This window comes from Oryzias latipes, chromosome 22 (genome assembly GCF_053564925.1).
Source record: "Oryzias latipes strain Hd-rR chromosome 22, Olatipes_Hd-rR_3.1".
NCBI lineage: Eukaryota > Metazoa > Chordata > Actinopteri > Beloniformes > Adrianichthyidae > Oryzias > Oryzias latipes.
Genome location: NC_136258.1, coordinates 3,071,083 through 3,096,454, shown reverse-complemented (window position 1 = coordinate 3,096,454; position 25,372 = coordinate 3,071,083). Strand labels below are relative to the sequence as shown.

General features: G+C 38.7%; 2 protein-coding genes across 6 annotated transcripts in view; one reads left to right on the top strand and one right to left on the bottom strand.

The window, feature by feature from the left end:
- The window catches only part of babam2 (BRISC and BRCA1 A complex member 2), a 100,485-nt gene that overhangs the window by 43,560 nt on the left and 31,553 nt on the right, over nucleotides 1-25,372 (bottom strand). Inside the window, exons 5-6 of the mRNA XM_004082797.4 lie at nucleotides 23,768-23,962; nucleotides 21,907-21,981 (exon numbers count right to left, since the gene is read on the bottom strand). Of these exons, the coding sequence (XP_004082845.1) occupies nucleotides 21,907-21,981; nucleotides 23,768-23,962 (270 nt within the window). The remainder of the gene's footprint in view (nucleotides 1-21,906; nucleotides 21,982-23,767; nucleotides 23,963-25,372) is intronic.
- LOC110017533 (uncharacterized) lies at nucleotides 1,466-5,790 on the top strand. Of its 5 annotated transcripts, none has more exons than XM_020713783.3 (9): nucleotides 1,466-1,625; nucleotides 2,714-2,896; nucleotides 3,195-3,269; nucleotides 3,364-3,461; nucleotides 3,612-3,656; nucleotides 3,747-3,884; nucleotides 4,236-4,446; nucleotides 5,223-5,393; nucleotides 5,470-5,790. In XM_020713783.3, exons 1-9 carry the CDS (start codon nucleotides 1,586-1,588, stop codon nucleotides 5,625-5,627), a joined length of 1,119 nt encoding a protein of 372 aa, XP_020569442.1. In that variant the 5' UTR covers nucleotides 1,466-1,585; the 3' UTR covers nucleotides 5,628-5,790. The 5 variants fall into 5 exon arrangements, with proteins under 5 accessions (XP_020569442.1, XP_020569443.1, XP_020569441.1 ...); XM_020713784.3 differs by having other exon boundaries at nucleotides 3,192-3,269; nucleotides 4,236-4,410; XM_020713782.3 differs by having other exon boundaries at nucleotides 3,192-3,269.

Sequence of the window (25,372 nt, the reverse complement as noted above, 5' to 3'; positions counted from 1 at the left end):
CATGTTCCCACATAAACAGCAACATCACAGCCTTCACCCTCAGGACTTCCTAACCTTTAGTGTCTCATCAGTATGTACAGAGCTTGGTTAAAAGATAAATAAATAAAAACAGAGGATCCAGTCTGGTCACAATCTGGGAAGAGTTTACTGAGAGGACGGAAAAATATAGGAACTTGGACTTGTTTTCCAAGAATACTTCGACATGTGATCTGTATAAATGATTCTTCCTGTTTAGTGAATCGTCAGTCTTTATAAATGTTATTATTTTGGTAAAACAGGTAATTGTGAGTGGTTATCCTGTATAATTAAAGCTTTGAATTGATTCAGCTTGGTTTGATGTTTCTTGATTGTTTTGTAGCATCATGTTGCAAAAACATAATTATTTGACAGTCATGTAAAGAATTGGTTGATAGAAGTTAGTCATTCTCAATCCAACACTATTCCCAACCAGGATCCTGATGCCAATTCTAACCTTTAATCCCCTTCATGTCTAGATTTTTCAAAAGAACAACAACTACAAGGGAAAATATTGTTTCCCTGGACTTAACATTTAAAACATGCAGAAGCAAAAAAACAGCTTTCCATGGAAGTTAGCGTTAGGGCCTCACAAGAAGGCGACGTCAATTCGCTGCCTATGAGTGAAGCAGTCACCGCTTACTGTTTGATGACAAACAAGTTTTCTTTAGCGCCAAATTAATGTTCACCAGATCTCCTTTTGGAGAATTTAATTTTCTTTTCTCCTCTACTGGCAACGCGTGCAAGATTTGATTTTGTGTAGGAAATGTGCTATAACCCATAGCTGTCTAAGTGAAATCAGAAAACCGGACGCCAACTTCAGCCTCATCCTACTTTTAAGGTGGAACGGCTAAATACAAAAATAAATAAATAAAACAATCACTAAAACGGATATTTTTCAAATATAATTATAAACATAAATCCACCAATTGAGCAACTTTATGAGCATCTTCCTCATAACTTGATTTTATTTATTGATTTATTTCAAGCATTGCAGTCAAAGCAATAAAGAATTTACACAGATTTAGCAAACTCATTACAGAAATGATAAAGAGCATAGATTAAAAAAAACAGAAAATGAAACAAAAAAGGTCACTTACATCAGATTTGTTTAATCAAAAACAGTGATCAATAACTAAAGTCAAGTAGAGCCTGATTTATTGCTTGAAAAGCCGTGGGAAGAAGCGGGCTTATATAATCCCACCCCTACTAACTTTAGGCATTACACTGAACTGGAAGCAAGTCATTTTCCTTGAGTGACATGGCTCTCACTTGGACCAGTTCTCATCTACAGTCTATGAGCACCACTCACACCCAGAAGCAACATAGCAACACTTGATCCAAATGTCAAATGTACACAAATATTACTATTCATTCCAGAACATAAAACTGTTTTAAGCTCAATAACTTAAAAGTGAATTTAAAAAAATACATTGGTTACCGTGTTACCTAGCAACTATAGCGTGATAACAAGACAAACCATAGAGTTTGAACTACAGACGTACGCTTCACAGCCGAGTCCAGATCTGTCCGTTTCCTTCAGTGTTTGTGGTCAAACAGAGGAAACCCAATGGAGAAAGACACTACAGAGAATAATTCAAGTCATACTGGTGAGTGACCATCCCAGAAAAAACTTGTAGCTTCGCTCTTAGCTCATAAGTTCAGCAGAGTTTGATATTTTTTTGTGATGATTTTAAGATTGATTTAACCTTTTAATTAAATCTGGCAAGTTTGAAATGTGTACTGTTTAAGCGATCCTAAAGCTTATTAGCCTGTGTAAATCTTTTAAAATAAGAAAAAACGTTACTTTTAAGGTTGAGAGGCAGATAAGTCTAAATGTGACGCTTTTAAAGGTGTAATTGTTGCAATATTTAAGGTTTATTCTGTCAACATAAACCAAGTTATGCAGAATCGTACGGTTTTGAAACGGAGGAAGTGGGTCTGAACATGCTCAGGAGAAATTAGGGACTTCTTTAATCAACAAAAAGTTTAAAGGAAGTTTTCTGATTTAATGATCAATATATCAGAAATAATATAATTATTTCATGTATGGTAACATCACATTTTGATGAATGAAAGGTTTCACAGTCACTTTCAAGAAATACTTATTTAAATACAAGATTACTTTTAAAACGCCTCTACGACGTCATGACAGCACAGATTGTGTAACCTAGTGACTAAAGCAAAGCAGTTTAAATTCCTGTCCTCCATCATGTGAAGAAATCCTGCAAGAACATTTTAAAAACACAAAAAACACCATTTTATTTGGAGTTAAGGGGAAACTCTTCCTAAAGAAAACAAATGAACATTATCTATATAGTTGGGACATTTTCCAACCATGTTACAAAATCATTGTTATAAAAAATATTTTCTAAACATCAATATTGGCTTTTACTTACTTATTTTCAAACATAACAATGTAAATTAAAATACAGACACAAAAAGGTGTCATTTATATTTTTTTATTTTGTTGAACAACAAAATGATGTAGAGAAAGACTATCTTATTTATTAACCTTTAAGAAAACATTTTGAATTGAAAATGTTGACAAAATGTCTGTTTTGAAATTAGCCTTATTTTATGTTTCTCTTTATAATAATTGGAATAAATATTTGAACTGTCTTAACTTATCTTTCACCTGTTCTGGTAAAATTGTTGTGAACAGCTTTTCTTGAAAACATTGTGTTGTCTGTCATAGAATCTAGCACGACTCTAACACAGCAGTCCCCCAAAAACACCAACTCACAGGTGACGGCTGACATGAAGAGTGCTGAGAGGCGGCAAGAAGAGACGGACGGAGCATCGGAGAACCCTAAGGTTAAGAAGATCAGGGTTTGTTCTGATGTTGGCGAGGACCCAGAGGTCTCCTCCGTAAACACAGGTAAGCTGCACATAGGAGTGGGGCTTAGACCCAACCCAAACGGAACATTTTCAGGACACGATTATCCATGATCAACACTGAAGGCACACTTCTTACATTTGTAATAATTTAACACAAGATGCCAGTTTTAAAAGTTGCTTTTTACATTTTAGGATTATCATTTGTTGATGACGATGCTTCCAGGTAGTTTCTGTTCTAAGGTTAAACCTGGTTCCTATTTGAGAAAAAACAGGCCGTTTTCTGCTGATTGTGCTTGAATGTGACCATCAGAATAATGTGGAGATTTTGTCATCAGCAGTAGAGACCCCTTCCCAGAAAGGAGAAACCCAAGACCGAGCCAAGAGTAGAGCAGACTTTTTTAAAACACAACATGGTCAGAGGATTTAGCAAAATGTTTCTTTTGTTATCATGAATTAGTTTATAGATTTGGGTAACAGAATAACTGCATTTGTTGTTTCTGTTTTCAGATGAGTTTAATGCCAAATATGCAGAGTTCTATCAGTACCGTCATGAAGGCTATGGGTCCATGTTTGCTCCCCGTTGCCATGGTGACTTTCCTAAACTAGTAAGTGTTTTGTATGCAGCTGCAGTAAATTGATAGTCAGACTTTTGGTGTTTGTGGTTCATATGGACTGAGTTGATGTAAAATATCTCCGTTTGTTTCCCAGCAGTCAGCTCAGATTCATGAACCCTAACTCCTGTTTGTGTCTTGCAGCCAGACGTCAAACATTTCCCCAAGACTTTTGTCCTGCATCTTCCGGCAAGTTCATTCATAAACATTAGCTGAATTCTTCTGAGTATCCTGTGTGCAACTCCTCTTCTTCATCCTTTCTTTGTTGTCATTCTGCAGAAGGAGAATGAGAAACCGTCCCCCTCTAAAGTGGACAATCTAATAGGAGCAGTGATCACACGTGAGAAAGAAGCACAACCTGTCGTGGGTTTGGAGGTGCAAAGCAAAGATGACACAGATCATGAAGAAGCCGCCAAGGTAGAAACTCTCTGAGGCTGAACTTTGGTTTATTTAATGCAACCTGGTTTCATGTAGTAGTTAAGTGTTTGCTGCTTAAGCAAAAGCAACAATCATCCAGCTTGAGAACATTAAGAAGTAGAGTAAAACAGCAGCTTTAGAATTCAATTCAATTCATTTCAGACAACTTTATTTATCCCCAAAGGGCATTTCTTTTTAAAGTGCTGACAGCAGTTTAAAAAAAAAAGTACATAACTATAAAAAAACAAAACAACACAATACTAAACACTACTTGAATTCCTCGATATGAGGAGAGAAAGAGGCTTGTTGTTGGCTGCCTAATCTCATGACTTCTTTTTTTATCTCTTTCAGCTCACAATTAAAGATCTGATTAAGGCAGTGATCAACTATGAGGAAAGAAACGTCTCCCTTCGAGACATTCATGTAAAAAAGATCAACGTGTGGACCGACTTTTCTGGTGCTTATCATTGTGAAACTGACCTCCAATGCACCATTGAGGAGCCCCACCCTAACAGAGTGTTTACAGGTAGCAGATCTGCATCTACCAACAAAAACATGAAAAGTGAGCATAAATTAGCAAAAGTAACCAACCACACACCATCATTCCTCCTGCACCAAAGTTCACACTCGGCACAATGTGGTCCAAAATGCACCGTCCTCCTGGTAACCTCCAAACACAGACTCCTTCATCAGACTGCCAGATGAAAAAAACGTGATTCATCACTCCAGAGAAGGCGTCTCCACTGCTCTAGAGTCCAGTGGTGAAGTGCTTTAACCTCTGCATTCAACGCTTTGCATTGCACTTGGTGATGTGTGGCTTGGATGCAGCTGCTCAGCCATGGAAACCCATTCCATGAAGCTCTCTGCGTGCTGTTCTAAGGCTAATCTGAAGGTCTCGTGAACTTTGGAGCCCTGCATCAGTTAACTATGCAGAGAGTCTGCAACCTCTTTGCACTGTGCCCTTCAGCATCTGCTGACCCCTCTCTGTCCATGTATGTGGTCTACCACTTGGTGGCTGAGTTGCTGTTGTTCCCAAATTCTTCCAGTTTGTTCTGATAGAGCTGACAGCTGACTGTGGAAGATTTAGGTGCAAGGAAATTTCACGACTGGATTTGTTGCACAGGTGGCTCCCCATGACAGCTCCTCACTGGAACTCACTGAGCTCCTGAGAGCGGAACATTCTCTTACAAATGTTTGTAAAAAAGGTCTGCATGCCAGAGCTTGGTGTTATACACCTGTGGCCAGGCCAAGTGATTAGGACATCTGATTTTGATCATTTGGATGGATGAGTGAATATTATTTGTAATACCGGTAGTGACTAATGTTCATTTTCTCCAGGCAATCCGGAAAAGGCCCCTCCAGAGACTTTCCTTGACTGCTACGACGCTAGAGCCACCACAGTGTGGCAGTTAGGGGTGGTTCTCTTTGAAATCCTAAGCAACAGACAGACTTTCAACACAATAGATTTCATAGACGGACATCTGACAATTAACCGTGTCTTATCAAAAGGTAAGAAAATCTCACACAATCTTTCTGTAAATGGAACGGGGGCTCACTCTCATCATTTCTCCTTCTCTTTCTTCAGAGTGCAAAGACTTTTACCAATCTTGTTTGGACTTTTTCCCTATGGAGCGCCCCCGGCTGCAGGACCTGCTCCAACATCCGTGGTTCCAGCCAAGCAGCCACTCCGGTTTGCCCCTATCCACCTCCACTTTAGCTTTTTCTTTCTACTCCTCTCACTGACACCAACGTCCCCACATTGGCCCTTCAGTGTGTGAGTAGGCTCCAGGTTCTTCTGCTTCACAGTGGTTTATTGATTCATTGAATTGGAGGCAAAATTGAATTTTGATGAGACATACAACCATAACAGTCTATTTTATTACGCAATAAATTTTGAAAACAGAAAGATTTTGTGTCTCGTTCTTTTGTTGTTGTTGATTGAGTACTTCAAAAAGGCGGGAATTTAAAAAACAAAGTATAGAATGATTTTAAAACGACCAGAGACATTAAAATGATAAAAAAAAATTATTTCAACAAATGCAAACAAACTGATTTGTAAATAGGTTTGAAATATTGTTCTAATAATATGTTGAGTAGTCAAACATGCAAGAGGTCAGTAGAGCTGCATCTAATGTCATTTCACTTCAGACCATTTAGGTGGAGTTGGTCCTTCATGGTCTAATCTTCAGTAGATGCAAAACAATTCTGTAAACATTATGAAGGTTTCGACGAACCGCAGTGCGTCCGCAGAAGGCGGAAATGCTGCTACGTAGTCCTGACAAGCTGTGTACAATCATCAGAAGTTCACAACCGTCACAAAGCCGTCTTCTCTGCCGCTAACACAAAGCTCCACTGCTCCTAGCATGAATGTGTCTGTTGGCAGCCGGACACAAGGAGATAGCACTGACGTCATCGCCCCGCCTCCACGCTGGAAATGCTTATTCGAATTTAATAATGAGACAATGTCCGCAGGGTGGATGTTAAAATGAAAATGCAATTCCCTCTTTGCATTTTCATTTTGTTTCATTTGGTTTTTAAGTAGAAAATGAAAAAGCATTTTGACGTATTGATTTTTCATTTTAATTTTGAGTCAATTGATGCAGTTACATTTAGAAAATTAAAAAGCATTTCTGTTAATCCAGTTTACTTGTCAAACTAGACATTTCTAAATGAATTTTGCTACACATTTACCAGGGACCTTTTTGAAAATGAAATGTCAAATACCATTTTCATTATCATTTTAATTAAGTGGAAGAATAAGCGATGTTGAAGAAGAAAATGAAAAAGCATTTTGTTGGATTCCTTTTCACTTTAATTTTGAGTCAAAAAATGCAGCTTCATTTACAAAATGAAAAAGCATTTCTGGTTTGACTTTTATTTTTACTTATGCTACACAATCGCTTCCATACAGAAGTGGCTGAAAAATATTCTGATAAGTTTAGGAAGATAATTGTGGAGAATAGTTATCATCCTGATGAATGAATGATGGATGAAACAGGCCTCTTCTGTTCCCTAAACCCTGAAAATATGGGGGGAACACCGTATGTCATCCAGTATTTCAGAAAAAAGGATGGGTTGGTGGTAGAATTTGATGGAATATTAACTTTGTCCCTATAAGCTAGAAGACTTTTCTCACCATGTTAGCTCAAGAACAATGGATTTTTACATTTCACTATTATATTAGTTAAATAATCATTCCATTCAAACACTTATCAAGCTGTTCTGATTCAATAATAGTTGGAATGTCCTCTGTCAAAATGATTCTTCTGAACAGTCAAGTCCACCAGCATCAGCAGAAACTGCAGCAGCAGCATTGGTCTGTTAACACTTCAGAATGACTCATTAAAGTTAATGAAGTTAATCATTTTTAACTGTTTTAAGAGTTTGAAAAAAATGATCCCTTTAATGTGTAATGAGAACGGTAGAGAACATCTGGTGTGTGCAGCAGATAAGGATGACTGCTATCAGTCCAGTCAGAGAAGTTTACAAGTTGGTGACTAAGCTATTACAAATAGATATATTCTAGCAAATACTATGAATTTCATGCAAGTCATGTACACTCTACAGTACCGGGTACAGAACCCTCCTCTGGTTTGTCAGGGAGGAATGTAACGGACGTTGAGGAAGAGACGGAACAGAAAGTGAGAGCCCAGAACCACAGATGACAGAGTGAGGACGAGGGGCCCTGGAAAAACTCTTTTCATGGGGCCCATTATACCTAGCGGCGTCCCTGGTGTTTGGAAAGGCTAACAACTGCAAAATGAGATTACATTTTGATCTTTAATGAACTAATTTATTTTAAAGACTTTTTATTTTTAAAGAGTAAGTTTTTAGTGAAGGAAATGGTATCATGCAAATATTGGAGCTGAGGTTTGTCCCAGAGTCCACACAGCAAAGAGTTTAGTTTTTAAGTCATTATTCTCAGGAAATATTGAAGATTTCTTGTTTTTAAAATGCAGTTTTTAGTTTAAATTTAGCAGTTTTCATGTTTTAAAACTTTAAATATTATGGTTAGATTTTAAAAATTAAATTCACCATTTCTTTTGCAGTTTTATCAGATTGTGTCAACTTTTTTTCATATTTGCCGCATTTATTAAATTTTAGTCAGAACCACAAAAGTGTCATGAGTTAGTAAAACTGATGTTTTAAAACATCCAATGAAAAGCGTGATTTTAACGTGCTCTTGTTGCATTTTTTTTCCCAATGGAAGTTAATATAAAAACTGCATTACTGGGCATTTCTTTGTTTAAATCATGATGGATCAGGAGCAGACACAAACCCGCCGTTTGGAAATGCTCAGGTTTGAGACGCAGGAACTGCAATTGGTGGGTCAAAGTCTCCCTGCTCTGCTGCAATTGAACACAAACAGGTACCTAAACATCTTCATGTTCATCTTCCTCGTCTGAGCTGCCATGGGGCTTAAAACTGTGCAGCTAGACAGCTCCGATTGCTCGCCGGTATAGTTTTTTGCTTCGGTAATGTTAGCTTGGGGTTGTGAGGGTCTGTAAGCTAGCGGGAGAAAGTTAAAGGCATGCTGGGATATCCACGTAGGGTTTCTTCTGCACCAACAGTTCCACCCGCAACCCAGAGGTGAATTTCTGATGAGCTAATGCCGCGCTGCAGAAACTATGTATTAAAAAACAACACAGTCTTTTCGATTTTGGTTAAGAAAACGGCATGATCATAATAAAAAAGGGCGTGGGGCTACTGACTATGCAGGGGCCTCAAAAGTGGCCATCGCTGCCTGTGAGTGAAGCAGTCGCCGTTTACTTTTTGATGACAAACAAAGGTGTCCTTTCGCGCCAAATCAGTCTTGTTGTTTCCTTCAGTGCTCCTCCCCTACTGTCAGCGTGCGAGGTACACAAGCGCACGGGATACGAGAATTTTCCTGGAGAAGGACCCCACCATGCACCCCCTGTGCCCGGTACTAGTAGCCTCCTACTGTGTACACTTTTGAGGCTCCTGAACCACACAACCACACATATATTAGTTTGAACAGTTTGGGGGAAGAGCTATATTGAATTTAGCTAAAGCATTTTTAACAACGCTTTAGTCAAACTTGATACACAAAGTAAAGTAAGTAAGTAAGTAGGTAAGTTTTATTTATATTGCGCCTTTCACAGTTAAAATCACAAAGCGCTGAACAATAAACAATATATAACCCAGTAAAAGCAGAAAAAGAATCAATTAAATATAATGTAAGCAAAACTAGATTGAAGAAAAATAAACATAGAATAAAAGTAACAATCAAGCCAGTCAGCTAAAAGCATTTTTGAATAAAAGTGTCTTCAGTTGACTTTTAAAAGAATCGACGGTGTCGGCCACACGAAGGGACAGAGGGAGGGCATTCCAGAGTCTGGGGGCTATTCCCTGGAACGACCGGTCACCTCTGGTTTTATACTTTGTCTTAAAAATCTTTAAAAGATTTTGATCGGAGGATCGGAGGGCACGGCTGGAAGCGTAGGGACAGAGCAAGTCTGATAAGTATTTTGGGGTCTGTCCATTTAAAGCTCTATAGCAGGGGTCGGGAACCTTTTTTGCCGAGAGAGCCATAAACGCCACATATTTTTAAATGTAATTTCAAAAGAGCCATACAATAATGTAGTGTCCCTCTCCCACAGTGAGGCACGGAGACTTAACCTCTTTTAAGGTTCTTTATTCTGGTGACTGCAGACCACAACAAACGCCGTTCAATTAATTCAGCAACTCCTGAATCTCTCCCACCGACACGAGAGCGCTTCTCCCAAATTTATATTCACCTGCTCCCGCTGCAGCCCTCCCATTTCCCTTAGTCGGCCCATAGCTGAACCCCATTGGTCCAAACTACCTAACAACAGGCTGAGTGACAGAACTGAGAGCCAATCAGATCTCTGCTTGATGCGTTCCAGAACTCCAGAACTTTTAACGCGGCCCAACAGCCAAGTTAAACTCAGTCCGCGAAAATATTTTTAAAACCAAATATACAAGTGAATGTGTGCATTTGATTTAATTTCAACATTTTTAAAGTACAATAAGTCTGTGGATTCTTTTTAATAACATTGTTATGCTGTTGCTAATAAATGATGAGTATTTCTCGTGGTAGTTTTGCTGATGGTCTAGTCTGGTTGATACGTGGTGAGTTTCTGCTTCATGCAGGCGTTGAGACTTTAAACGTGATCTTAGGTTAGTATGAATGTACTTTAGATGTGAGACAGACTGATCACATGCAGACGGGGAGCCATACACACACTCACACGCTGCAGTGAGTGACGGGCAGCGGGTTTTACGTTTTTACAATCCCTGCGCGATTCACCTGCTGCCTGTCCACACAACACCTCACCCCCACCCTCTGCTTTCTCCCTCACACACCCCGTCCCCGCATCTGCGCGCTCTTTCTCAGAGACTGGAGCGCGCAGTTTTAGGCACGTCAATTCACAGGTTTTCAGCTGGTACAAACTCTGTGTAATAATAGATAATAGTAACTGATAGCGCTGGCGCAGATTTCTCTCTCTAAGCACCGCTACTACTGCGCGCCTCTGGCATCGCATCGCGCCCGAGAAGGACTGGTCTAATGAAAAAATTAGTATAATTAAAGATTTGTCTGCGAGCCACATGTGACCATCAAAAGAGCCATATATGGCTCGCGAGCCATAGGTTCCCGACCCCTGCTCTATAGGTTAAAACTAGAATTTTAAAATCAATACGCCACTTGATTGGGAGCCAGTGCAAGGAGGATAAAATGGGGGGGGATTGTAAAGGGATTTACAAGGGGAAAAAATACAATTAAGCTTTATTCTTTTAATCAAAATATGTTGGAACATTTTATATGTGCATTCACACCTGTGCATCTTTGTGTGTGAGTGTGTGCGTGCACAAAGTACGGCACACATATTCATATTGTGCAGCAAGTGAAAGGAAAACCCCAGCGACAGCTCACGGCTCTGCTTCACCCTAACCCTCTTCTGTCAGCGGCTGCCTCTGGAGCTACAAAGGTTAGGCAAAGGCGTGTGGTGGGGGAGGGGTCACGAGCGGGAAAAAGCCAAAAAGACAACAACATTTGAGTACAGAGAATTACTCAACCGCTTTTGTTGAAAAATGTACAGCTTGTACAGACATAAAGGAGAAAAAAAGACTTCCTACCACTTAGTGCCACCATCTCTCTGAGTCCATTTTGAAGAAGACAAAAGTCCCTAAAACACTGAGGTTCCATTCTATCAATGAGGTTCCTTTACTGCGCCTCACTGTCCATGAAACAACCTGCTCTATAACACCAAAACAGTTTGCTACGCGTCTGTATTTATGGTGCGATTGTGTTTCCAACTAAACCAGTCTCTTACTCCTAAGTGTAAAACCAGAAGTGTATTTTAGCAATTATTGGAATGCTGTAAAGAGCACTGGCACTAAGCCGTATAATTAGCACTAAGCTAGCTTGTATTGTGAATTTTGCATTAACATCCTGGTAACTTCTTTACCCTTTAACACCGGAGACGTCGCCGGCATCACCTAAATAACAGATGCTTCTTTGACTGTTTACTCGATCAACGTGAATCAAAATCGTCTTTTCATATCAGTTTTGCACCATTATGCAATAAATTACTAATGCATAGTGTTGCATGATGCTGCAAAGCTGTTGTTCTCCGTGACAGAATCGGTTGATTTGCGCAGATTGTGTAACCACCTCAGAATTGTAAAGTGTTGCAAAACCCAATTTTTAATTGACTTGAGAATCTGCTGGAATTACGTTAATTGTGTAAAGAGTTATGTAGTAGAAAGACTGCAAAAATTTAAGGGTTAAACAGCATTTAATAGTAGTATTAAGCAAAACTCTGAGCTAACTATTTTTTTATCTAAACAGAAAATTTTATAGGGATTTTGCTGGATTGTTCATTGCAAATAAGAAATAATGAGTAACTCTTTTGGCCTCATATTTTGACCATAAGGACCCTCAGCATTTATTGATTTTGATTCATTTACACATATTCATCAAACTCATCAAAGTGAAATGCGTAGATTAAAAAGACAGAAAATAAAACAAAACAAAAAAGTCCCTTAAATCACATTTGCTTACCAGTAATTAAATACAGGGATCATTAATTAAAGTCATGCAGAGCTTGATTTATTGCTTGATGAGGAGTGGGAAGAAGTGATCTTATATAATCCCACCTCTACTGAGTTCATTCATTTGATAGTTTTACAGTTTTTGTAATCCGGTTCTGATCTAATAGATTCTCTTCACATTACAAAATCCAGCGCCCATTAATGATTGATTATCTTCAGTAAACATTCATTCATGATTTCAGTAAACAGTAACAGTAACCTATGTGTAATAATAATTGATTATCATTAAAACATATTATCACATTAAACCAGAAATTATTGCTACACATTGCAGATCAAGTAAACCAAATCAGTAGCTTATTGATTGTAATTTAAACATTTCACTCAAAAAACGTTCACTTTGAATGAACATAAAAAAATTATGGAAAGGATTTCCACATGATTAGATTGTGTTACTTGAACAAAAATGAATCATGTTGGTCCTACATAATTACCTACTTAATTTATTTAGGTTGGGTCAACTTAATGTATTTAGGTTCAAACTAATAAATTTAAGTTGATTCAATTTAAATAGAGCAGTTGCACCCAACTTTAAATTGATATTGTTGCTCACTCTAAAAAGAAAAAAGTTGATCCAATTTAATTGAATCACTTCAATTGGTCACACCTAAGTAAATTAAGTTTATTTAACTTGAATTTCTATTTATTTGTATAATTTTATTTATTCATCTGTAATTGATATGTTGTTCCAAAGTTACAACCAATGGGTCTTTTAATTTTCACATCAAAGACATGAATTACCCAGCAAAGTCCCACATCACAAGACAGGAGCTCAATTACTGCGAACTCTGTGTTAAGTATTGGAACATTGACAGTTTACCGCACAAGGGAGTTGGTCTTCATCCTCTACCAAACTTTAACTCATGGTGCAAAAAAAAATAAACATAACAGTTTAAATCACTAGTTAAAACAGAGTAAAACAGCTAGACAATAAAACCCATGGACAAAAACTCACACTTAGACCCCAATCTGCCCAGATAGACAAAGAAAATGGTATCCCACAATTCCTTGCGATTATTAATGCATCCAATTTAATGGTATCATGTTGGATCAACATGATTGAAATAAGTAACTTTTAAATGGATTATTTTTATGTACAATCGACATGATTCATTCACGTAAGATTTACAAACATAAAATTTTCTGGTTGAAATGACAAGTTACTTTTTTGTTAACTTAATTGGCTGGTAATTTCCTTTTTTTGAGTGTAATCATTAATGCACATTACAATGTAACACTCAGTCGGTTGTAATTAAAAGAGCTTTGATTATTTTACCACAGTCAAGTTCACACATGGATTTGGAATTATTCAAACACCTGTTGATCCTTAAATCCTCTTATCTTCATATCCTAAAATCAGAGTTTCTTTATCCATTTTCTAGAATATTTGAACATTGTTTGAGCTCATTACTGAACCTGTTCCAAAGTTTAGTGCCACACACCGACACACAGAAACTTTTCTTTGTGGTTCTCATCAGTTTGATCTTGAAGTTCCTACATCCCCTCAGTCTGTAGCCTCCTTCATTTTCTAACAACTGTTTTTGGATTTTGAATGGTAACGATTTCCAACTGGCTCTGTACAAAAGTTGCGCAGTGTAAAAATCAACAAGGTCATGCAGTTTTAAAAGTCTGGATTGATAAAATAAATATTTTGTATGATCAAGATATCCGGCTTTATGTACAATTCTGACGGCTCGTTTTTGAAGTGGAAAGAGAGGATGTAGTGAGCTCTTTTCCCCCCAAATTTCTATACAGTAGGTGAAATATGGTAATATTAAAGAACAGTACAATAAATATCTACTGTTGTATCCTAATATATGTTTAGATTTATTTACGATTGAAATACTTTTTGAGACTTTAGTTTGTATGTGTCTGATGTGTGGCTTCCAACTTAGTTTTTCATCGATAAAAACCCCTAAGAATTTGATTTCTGTAACACTTTGAATTAAGATATTATTTATTTCAATTGAGAGCTCTATGTTGTAGTTACCAAAAAACATCACTTTGGTTTTATCTAGGTTCAAAGATAATTTGTTGTAATCCATCCATAATTTTATTTTAACTCTGTGTTTACCACATTGATAAGTTCCATATGATTATCTGTAAAATAGAATATATTTGTGTCTTCAGCAAATAATATGAGTTTCATAAGCTTTGAAACATTGAATATATCATTTATGTAAATATTGAATAGCAGCGGGCCCAGAATTGATCCTTGTGCATTTGTGGTATGTCATACCTACAGCAATAAGATTGGATACGTCAGAAAAAAAAAACAGAAAAATGTCTAATAACCATTAATATTGAAAAGAAATACGTGTATGCTTTTGGCTTATTCATCTATTGTTACATTATGAGACTAACTACTTCTACTTATAACAGTCTGCCCCGCCAAAAACATGACCAAAATAAAGAGCTGTACAGTCATAAATGTATGCAGCACCTCGTGGATCACACTTTTCCCAGTCATGCATGCACTCAAGTTCCATCCACAGTTGCTGATGTCACCCCACCTGCCATCTCACCGGCAACAGTTTCAGGTCATTATTACAGGATTTTCATTTCACCGTGGCCATCGGTGAAATTAAGCCAAAGAAGCTGCTAATTTTTCTTTGGGGCGCATTAATTCAAATCACCCGTTCTTGAAGGCTGATGTGGAAAAGTGGAAGTGTTTACATAGGAGGACAGGGTCACAGTAAGAGCTCTGTGTGAATGGACCCTTCCCACATGACGCCTTTGGGGGGAAAAGGCTCATTGTGAGAAGAGAATTGTCACTCAAACCTGACTTTTTTGTTTGTTTTATACACAACAGATCAAGTACTTATTGCTGTCACACCCCCGAGTACGACTGTCGTTCCCTCCCCCTGCCAACTTTGCGACGCGTGCCCCAGGTTGCCGACCCCTGCTATAAACATTTGGAGATAATGTGGCTGTATTTATCCTGCAGTTACTCTGGAATCAAAAATGGAGCAAAAGAGTGAAAAAAAACAATATTTTTAGTTAAACCTGTGACTAAAGTGAAAATAATAAAGCTTCTAAAATGTAGGTTTCACAAAATATAGGCAGTATGCAAAAACCTCTTTCTTGAATAAGAGGTAAAAGACAGAAGATGAAAGAATTAAATAAGTGACAGGCAAGAGGTCAAGGTAAGATCAAAGAATGAGACACTAAAACGGTGCCCAAGAGGTCTACTTGGCCTTTAAAGGGGAAGAAAACTGCCAACATCCATCTGTATGCTTTTAATTTCCCTTCATCTCTGCTCTAAGCATCCTTCCCACTCTTTCACTTTGACTATGACAAGGTGCCCCCCTCCCTTTCTGTTAAAATAAAAAAAATAAATTAAAAAAAGCAGTTCTTCCTTCTCCCGCAGGCTGGATAGTCCGTGCAGGAAGGTAAACATGTCCACTGTCGTGAGTTCAGACCACGCGGATGCTTTGCTTCAGGTAACAGACGTCCTCCAAAGCTCTGTGCCCACCAGCAACATCTAGGCATTCACTAGCAGTGCACACTAGCCTATGTCTGAACACATTTCCGCTTAAATGCCAAACCTTCCCTCCTCAAGCAAGGACATACATGGATTTGATTGGAAGGTTGATTCAAATCAAGGTCAGCGGTCTGACTTCTACCTACAGCAGCTGATATTCTGCTTGAATAGAACTGCCTTCTTGACTTTGTAAAGATTGTACTCCTCTCCATGTGGCATTGACCAGACAAACATGATGCACACAACAGAGAACTTAAAGACAGGAAAGATCACCAGTTAAGCATGTTGATTATGGCATCAATCTGGTTTTAGATGGCTAAGAAAGCCAAATAGTCTGGAAAAATGAGAGGGAAACACAGATTTTAAATGCTATCAAGCACCAAATTATTCATACCCCAGACATATGTTAACCTAAAGTTACTTTCATTCAACCAGCAAGGTTTTTTCCTCCACAACTGACACAGGCATCTCCAAAAACATTATTGAAGGATTCACAGGAATATAACTCAGCTTCTATTTCAATTTAAACAAAAGGTGACATGTCCAGAAATATTTATAGCCTTTTCAAACTGTAAGTGTTCATGGAAAAAACACCACCGAGGCCATCTTTATGAATCTAGGCTCTACATGACATGACAAAGACTAAAAACACACATTAAAAGCGGTGAAGAATGGTTAGTAGAAAATCATATCAACATTGGCCTGGCCAGAGTCTTGATTTGAACTTTATTAAAAATCTACAGGGAGCAAAGCTTAGAAATAAAGGCAGGAAGATCCGCCAACCTGCAAAAATTATAGCTTATCGCAAAAGACAAATTGTGAAAAACACCTGTAGGGACATGCAAACAATTAGAGGATATGGTCATGTCATAACTTATTTATGCGGATGAGTGATTTTAGATTTGACAACAACAACAAAAACCATAACACTTATGTTATGATCCATAATGGTAGGAGCTGGAACCCCAGGGAAATCAGGATCTTTGCATTTTAACTATCCAAAAGCGCAACTCATTATTTAGACTTGCAACAGAAGTTAATTACAATAAATTCAGTCATTAGGACAGCCACTTTGTAGAGTGAAATTAAACAAGAAGGAACATTTAAACAGAGAATTTCCTATGGTGTCAATAGGTTCTTGGAGGTTAAAAACGTAAGTAAATTGAATCTATAAGACTAAGAGCTCTTCCAATGCCCCCTATGGAAACAATAAAAATATTGGTCAGCAACATTGACTGGATTGATGTCACCAAGGCCCCACCCTAGAGTCAAACCAATGCAAGTACCTGTTGGGCGAGCCTCTTTCCACTGCACCTGGCCAGGCTCAGCCCAAACACACCATGAGGCAGTGCCTTCACGTAGGCCTACGTCATGCAGAAACAGAGGCCTGTACTGTGTGATTTGGTGACCAGGAAGGGCAGGTGTCTTGATAAGCCTGATACACAGAAATGGGCTTTAACTATTAGGGCCGTAGAATTTCACCTCACTAAGATGGAAAGAGCCTGAGCCTGTGTGGCAGACTGATAGGTACTAACTAGATAAAGCTGTGCTTGCCAACATGTACAGTTTGGGTCCTGAAACCCCTTTGCTGGGGGCGGCAGTAGCTCAGGCAGTTGAGCAGGTTGGCCAATGATTGAAGGGCTGGCAGTTCGATCCTCACTCCCCCCCAAGTTAACTGTTGTTGTGTCTTTGGGTAAGACACTTGTGTCAAGGAGTGTGTGAATGCGTATGAATGTCCCGGCGATGGTTAGAGGGGCCGCAGGCGCGTACTAGCAGCCATGCCTCTGTCAGTCTGCCCCAGGACAGCTGTGGCTAAATAAGTAGATTACAATCACCAAGTTTGAATGAAGAGTGAATAAATAATGGATACACATTGTAACTGCTTCAAGCGTCTGGAAAAGCGCAGATAAATCCAATCCATTATTATTATAGTACCCCCAGGCTCAACTGCCATGTACTGAGGTTGAAAGGCTTGTGTCCTTGTCTCCCCGTGTCAGAAACAAGTATCCTATAGTGAATTTGGCTTACGGGCTGACAGCAGTACAGAGTACCTGGCCTACTTATTAGAAAGAGCTCCAACTGAAATACTTCTATTCCCACGGCAATGAGAGTGATACCTGAAAGGCAGGGATCGGGGAAAAAATACTCACCCCTTTGCATCCCCGGGAAAGTATACTTGACAATCAACGGTCGATAGGAGAACCTCTGACTGAGGAGGAACAATGTGGTTTTCATCCCAAATGTGAAGCAGATCAACTTTACACCCTGTTCAGAGTATTTGAGCGTGGGAGGTTCCCCATCCAATCCACATGTACTTAGTGAATTTCAAGAATGGGTTAACTATTGCCCCTTGCAGTATACTTTGGAAGCTACTCTAGTAATATGGGGTCTTGTACTCCCTTTTACAGGCCATCCATATTTGTACAACCAGCCCAGCAGCCTGGTTCAAATTGCTGGCAGTAAGTCAGCCTCCCTCAGTACACGTTGGACACAAGCAGGGATGCCATTTGTCCTGTTCTGCGCATTATTTTTATGGACACAATTTCTTCGTGCAAGAATTTCCTTTGGGTAGAATTTTGTGCCTGCTTTTTGCAGATGATCTTCTGTTGGATTTACTGAACCAGGTCCTTCAGTATGCACTGAGGCCCCACAGGATGCAGACATAAAAATAAAGGCAAAATGAAATGTAATGATATATAGGCTGGAAGCCTTTAGTTAAAATATTCTTTAGTACTCTATGTTTCTCTGTTTGATTTCAGGAAGGATTGTAGATCTTCACCATTCAGTGTGAGCATCAGCATGGACAAATAATTATTTGACTATAAAAAAAAATTAGCATTTTAAAAATAAAAATAATCAAAATAATCAAATGAATGTTATGTAAAGGAGTATCATTAAACTAACGGCAAAGGAATGTCAGCTATTTTTTTCTAACATTATTCGGGTTAAAATACAGAGAAATCTATTCAACTAGAATGAGGTGAGATGCTTTTTAAATAGGAAAAATATATACTGTTAAAGAATGTACAAAAGGAATGTGGTGGCTAAATGACAATATCTTATTTAAAGCAGAACTTTTTATCTGAGTACGCTTTCTTTGTCACTACTCTGCAATTATAATTATTTTTCAATTTTATTTTCAGTGTGTAGGTGACTAGTTAACATTAATCATCAGGGCCAACAGACTTTTATAATGTAATAAAACATTCTTTTAAAAAAGGAGAAACAAAGACATGACCTTTCAGGGAAAACATTTCTGACTGTAGTTGCATTTTTACTTATTTCTCTTGCTTTATCCCATGGTCAAGACTATCATCTGCAGTTCAAACCGAGCATCAGAATGAGGAAGAAAGGGGATTGAAGTGACTTTGAACGTGGCATGGTCATTGGTGCCAGACAGGCTTGTCTGAGTATTTCAGAACTGCTGATCATCCACAGCCATCTCAAGGGTTTACACAGAATCGTCAGAAAAAGAGAAAATATCCAGTGAGCAGCAGTTCTGTGGGCAGAAATGCCTTGTTAATGTCAGAGGTCAGAGGAGAATGGCCAGACTGGTTTCAGCTGATAGAAAGGCAACAGAAACTGAAGGAACCACTGGTTCCAACCGAGTTCTGCAGAAGGTATCTCATTTATTTGCTGCAACATTCTAATGGTCAGGTCAGAATTTGGAGTCAGCAACATGAAAGCATTGATCCATCCTGCCTTGTATCAATGGTTCAGGCTGGTGGTGGTTTAATGGTTGGGGGATCCTTTTTTGGCACACTTTGGGCCCCTTAGTACCAATTGATCATAGTTACAATGCCACAGTCTACCTTAGTGTTGTTGCTGACCACGTCCATCCCTTTCTGACTAATGTGTCATAAAGGGATGGCTACTTCTAACACGATAACGGTCATAAAGCTGGAATCATCTCAGACTGGTTTCTTGAACATGACAATGAGTTCACTGGACTCATACGACCTCCACAGTCACCAGATCTAGACCCAATAGATCACCTTTGGGATGTGGTAGAACAGGAGATCGGCATGATAGATGTACAGCCGACAAACCTGCAGCAACTGTGATGCTGTCACGTCACTATGGACCAAACTCTCTGAGGAATGTTTCCAGTACTAGCAAGGTGTGCCTAATATAGTGGTCAGTGTACATTAGTAATGTGTTGCATGTTGGTGCAAAGCCAATATGAAAAGCTGCTCATCTGTGCCCCAGATTTAGTTGATTTATGTTGATCCCCTAAACCAGGGGTGTCAAACTCAAATTCACAGTGGGCCTAAATCAAGCAGTGAAATTACGTCACTGGCCAAACGAAATATTTAACTGATATGTAACGTTTAACCTTTTGATATGGAAACAAACTTTAGTTTTGCTTAAACACAGAATCTGGATCAATTAAAGGCTGATATTACAAACACATGAGAAATTAAATTTGAAATAAATTGGTATTATCTTCTTATTTAAAAAAATAAAATATGTCTCTCTCCGTATCCTTTCAAGTTCCTTTTTAAAGTAAATCTTTTTCAAAGCCAACAACAAAAGAACCAAAAATAATGTCATTCAATAAAAATCCAACATTTTAACTATTAACAGACCAGGCCTTGCAGTGGAAAAGGTGCATAAAAAATAGAAATATTCAAGCTCAGTTTGTTACACTCTGATTTACTCTGCACTTTGGTCTAGGCATCTAAAGACCTGGTATCTTTTCTTAGATGCAAGTCCATCAATGTCTGGGGTCAGGCTCTGACCTGAGGAAAACCTCGTATTTTAGCAGAACCTGTCTTGAAAGATCCTGTTGTCCATCTTTGGTTTGGCTGTTTTTGTGGAGGGTGAAATTAATTTGTCTGATGTGACTGGAGCATGGCTGTCAATGACTGGCCACATAAAAAAGGAGCGATTACCGGTTTCGACTGAGCACCCACATACTAGCAAAGCATTGTGGGATTGGTAGTATTAGCGGTACAGTATATACCGCGGGCCAGCTCTGATGCACATTTGATATGATCTTGCGGGCCAATTATAATTACACTGCGGGTCAAATTTGGCCTGCAGGCCTGAGTTTGACACATGTGGCCTAAACAGTGGAGGAGTTGTGATATTTCAAAGAGCATGTGTTATTGTGGTGCCCCTCGCAACACCTCTGCTGCTAAAGGGTTAAATAAATTGAGAGCCTTATATTATGGTCTGCAGAATATGTTTTAAAGGCAGGACTATGATGTATAAAGTACAAAGTACCACGTGTTTTTGAACAGATCCTACCACAAAACAACTAGCCAGTGCTAGGATGTATAAAGTACAATGAATTCCATGGTATATGAATGGGTTGATACAAAAATACAAAAATCAAACTGACCTTCTTTTATTAATATTAAATGGTAAAAAATGCAACTGGTCATTCTAAATGCACTTCAGCAGCTCCACAGCATGGAATCACTGTTAAAGCAGAAATGTAAAATGCATGCAAACAATTCACGTGAGCATGAACGCACACTGACAGAGGCAACTGCATGACATGCATCAAAATGAAAATTCAGGTCATTTGTCTTGGCACACAGTCCAGTCCATCCTATATGCTCCACGGTCCTGTTCGCTGTGATGCGTAGGTGGACACGGTGTGGGCTGATGATGTTCATTACTTTCCACTCTGCAAGTCAATACAGTTTTGAAGCACTGCCTCGGTTTGTACCTTAACTGCCACATGCATCATTCTAAAAGATCTGTGGAGTATTTCAAACTGGTTTGTAAATATGATATTACTGGTTTGTGCAGCTATTGTCAACACAAAAAAGGTCAGTCATTGTGTGCTGTGTTTTCTACCAGTGACAGGCCATTTAAAGCCCCAACCCAAATGGGAAAAGCTGGAGACAAAAAGCCCAGCATGTGCTGATGTGTAGCTGTGGAGTTTGAGTGATTTGATGAGGTCTATCACAGCCTTCAAAAAGAGACGAGTCTGAGGGCCGCAGGTCTGATGGATAAGGACATCAAGACTGACAATGGCAGCTGCATCCCTTATGTTTAGCATCAGTTCTCCTTAGACAGAAAGAGGCCTGAAGTGTGCCGGCTACTCAGGGTAGGGGGTGAAGGAGCAAAGGGAGAAATAAATTATCAGTACAAGGCAGAGAAGGAAATGCATAGGAAGAAGAGTGAGGCTGCCTGCGAGTGCGCAGACTCAGACCGAGCTGCCTGCAGACACCACACGGCTCAGAGCAGATCGACAGTGACGGCGTGTTGATTAGTCAACTCACAGCCCCCCAAGATGGGAGTCTGTACGCACGCACAAACACACAGCTGCAGAAGAGTTCATTCAAAGAACCCCACTCCCCTGCTGCAGATTCAATCATTTAAGGCTCACATACATGTAGACAAACAACATGAATGTGATGAATATATTTTTAAGTGTAAAGAATGTGAGGATGCCTGTTGTATTTGCCAAAGGTTGTCAGGTACCTTAAGGAGATAAACAGGGATGTTGCTGAAGTCCACGGGCAGTTTCAGGAGAAAACGGGCCGAAAACTCTCCAGTCTGAAAGAAAGAAAACAGCAAAAGAAAAAAACCATTCAGAGAAGTTCTCATTTTCAGTTCAAGATTTAATCAGACATTGTTTTAGAGCATCATTCACAGTGGGGCTAAAAGTATTTAGTCAGCCACCAACTGTGCAAGTTCTCCCACTTACAAAGATGAGAGAGGCCTGTAATTTTCATCTTAGGTTTACCTGAACTATCAGAGACAAAATGAGAAAATAGTAAGAACTCATCGTATTTCTGAGAGAAAGAATGCTGAGCTGCACCCAAAGAACACCAAACCTACTGTAAAGCATGGGGGTGGAAACATCATGCTTTGCGGCTGTTTTTCAGCAAAGGGAGCAGCACGACTTAACGTGTAAAGGATGGAATGAATGGGGTATTGTCAGATTATGAGTAAAAAACTGTGACAACCATCCTAAACACACTGCATGGGTAATGAAGGAGTGTTTTCGTAAGAAGCATTTCAAGGTTCCAGATCTCAACCCCATAGAAAAGCTTTGGAAGGAGTCGAAAGTCTGTGTTGCCAAGCGACAGCCCCAAAACATCACTGCTCTAGAGGAGATCTGCATGGAGGAATGGGCCAAAATACCAGCAACAGTTTGAAAACCTTGTGAAAACTTACAGGAAGCGTTTGACTGCTGTCATTGCCAACAAAGGCTATATAACAAAATATTGAGTTGAACTTTTCTTATTGACCAAATACTTATTATTATGGGATTTTCTGGACGTTTTTTCTCATTTCTTCTCTCATAGTTGAAGTATACCTATAATTAAAATTACAGAACTCTCATCTTTTTTAGTGGGAGAACTTGTACAACTGGGGGCTGACTAAATACTTTTCTTACTCCACTGTATATCCATCCGACTTTATGCATATAGTTTATGCATATATAACAGTAGAAAAATATTAAAAGAATAACAATTTTGTATTTATTCTTAACATTGAAAACCCCACACAATCCTACAGCAAACCCTTACAATTCCCTTTAACCCCAGAGCTTTCAACCACCGTAACTATTTAGCTGTTCATGCATTTAACGTAATACCAGCGGATTTAATCTAAAAAAACAATTTGAAAGAAATGTTCTTTTCTTACAACATTATAAAACAAAGAATAGAAGTATGAGAGCTTTGGTGCTTTTAAACATGTTTTAAAAAGCAGCTGTGGTGACACATTTAAGTAAAAACCAAAGCAAAAAAAAAAATGGTAAACCAAAACCAATTGCATGACTCCATACGGGAGCAGCTTTTGTTAATTGGAAAACTGCAAACAACACAAAAGTATTTGCTTATGATTCAAACTTTAAGCAACCAAAACAATGTTTCCTCCCTTCATAGGTTCACTAAATTGGCTCGAATGTTTGCATTGTGGCCAGATTTTCAGGTACATCTGTTTTTTAAAATAGCAACTGACAAAATTGTAATAAAGCAAAACAAAATCTTGTTTTGTCATTTAAATATTTTATTTATTGTTCAGAAAGTAATACAATTAGATTAAAGGATTATATTTTTGTGGTCAACTTCAGTCTTTCTATAAAAAATAATCAGGTTATAAGACTTTTTTTAGACAAGTCTAGAGGTCACAATGGATAAATCAACTTAAAGAGACTTTTAACTATTTGGAAGTAAAACATATTCTGGCAAATATAATCTTTATACTCCTGCTTTTCCTTTTTTCCAGCAAGAGTGAATAAAGGTTCATTTCCTGTCATCCCACTGCTACCTGCTTTACAGGTAAATAACACAGGTTTAATCTCAGACATCAGAAGTAGTGATGTTGTTACCCAGCTGTTCTTGAGCCCAGCGTAGATTTCCATGTTGCGGCTGTAGCTTGGATCTTCTAGCAGGCTGTCGTACTCGAAAAGCAACCTGGAGCTCTCCCGCAGACGCTGGCACTGGTAGAGGTGGTACTGCTGGATGAGCTCCTTCACCAGTTGGAGTAAACTCTCTGGGTTCCCAGCATCCCACTGTACCAAGTGCTGCCATAGGAAGCACAGAAGAAGAGTACACATTACCCTAAAGCAAGCCAGTAAAATTATGAAATTGGTTCAAGTTAACAGAGGTCATAAGGTACACCTTGGCGATCAACATTGACTGTAGATAAGAAGTGGACCGAGATAAAAGTAGGTGGTCTAACGTTGAAGGTTTAAAAAGTTTGATTGACAGAGTTCGTGTCGTCCACCTTCCTTCCTGTTAGAGGTATGGCCTTCCCACAAGCTGGCGAGAGTGGTCGCCATAGAAACGATGACTCAGACCAACTCGAACCACTGTTTACCGAGAACGTCTGGCTCCAACATGGTGATGTCAGTATTGCAAAAAAAAAAAAGGCACCTGAACTAACTTGAGACAGAAGTTAACCATTATCTAATGGTGATGTCACACTCACTCGGTCCAGTTCTCGTTTACAGTCAATAGAGATATTGTTGCAAAAAACATGAGGAGTGGACTACTTTCCTATTAAAGAGGCATCAAATCAAGTACACAGAGTCCCGTCCCACACATGCGAGTGATAATATCACAGGATGTAAAAGGATCTAGCTTTTCCATTTTGTTACCAGCTTTCATGACAGTCAAATGAGCTGAAGGCACTGAAGACATGAACCCTAAAAACCAAACAAACAAATGAACTGCGAGTATAAATCAAACGTACAGTCAGTTTTTGCATCAGTTTTTAAGGCCCCACGAATATAAAACACACGAAAAATATGTATTTGTTTCCTCTGTTTTAAGCAATTTCTTCCTTGTAAAGTCCAGTCATGTAGCTGGAATTTGTTCTGAAAAAAGGTTTTTATAGACCCTTTGAAAACTCGCACAATACTGTAATATGCTAGAAAGCATGCAGCTATAATAAGCACACAATAGTGCTATTAGCAGAGTTTGGAAGTGACATTGTAATGGGGAAAAGTTGTTCACTGAAGAGAAAAAATGTAAAAGCAGGATTCTGACAAGCAGTCATTTCCATTAGAAGATCTGGAGAAAAAAGGCTTTTGCTGAAGGATGTTCTGATGCCACACAGCCATTGAAATGTGTCTGGAAAAGAGCTGCCGTTTCACTGAATGCTGCTTCTACTTCAACAACACATGGCAGTAGGAGCCAGGTTGTAAAGAAATTGTAATTAAAACATTTGTTTAATGTAGCAACTGTATTGTTCTTTTTTCCAGTGGTGCAATGTAGGAATTTAGAAAAAAAATTGTTGTGTTTTTTTTTTTGGGTGTTAGTAATTGAACACAGCATTTCACTTTCATGTGGGGACAGGAGAACACACAGATCCAAACTACAAGTACATGTGATGAATGAAAAGCAGAACTCTCACAGAGATGTACCAGCTTTCAAAGAAACAAGGTTTGTTTGATTGGAATTTGGCCAACTGCTACAAAAGGAAGTAAGAC

Bases quoted from the DNA above. Each gene is read 5' to 3' on its own strand.
- LOC110017533 (XM_020713782.3), top strand. From the start codon at position 1,586: ATGGAGAAAGACACTACAGAGAATAATTCAAGTCATACTG. The intron at 2,897-3,191 runs GTAAGCTGCACA...TTTTGTCATCAG, and splicing joins GGTCTCCTCCGTAAACACAG to CAGTAGAGACCCCTTCCCAG. The intron at 3,885-4,235 runs GTAGAAACTCTC...TATCTCTTTCAG, and splicing joins ATCATGAAGAAGCCGCCAAG to CTCACAATTAAAGATCTGAT.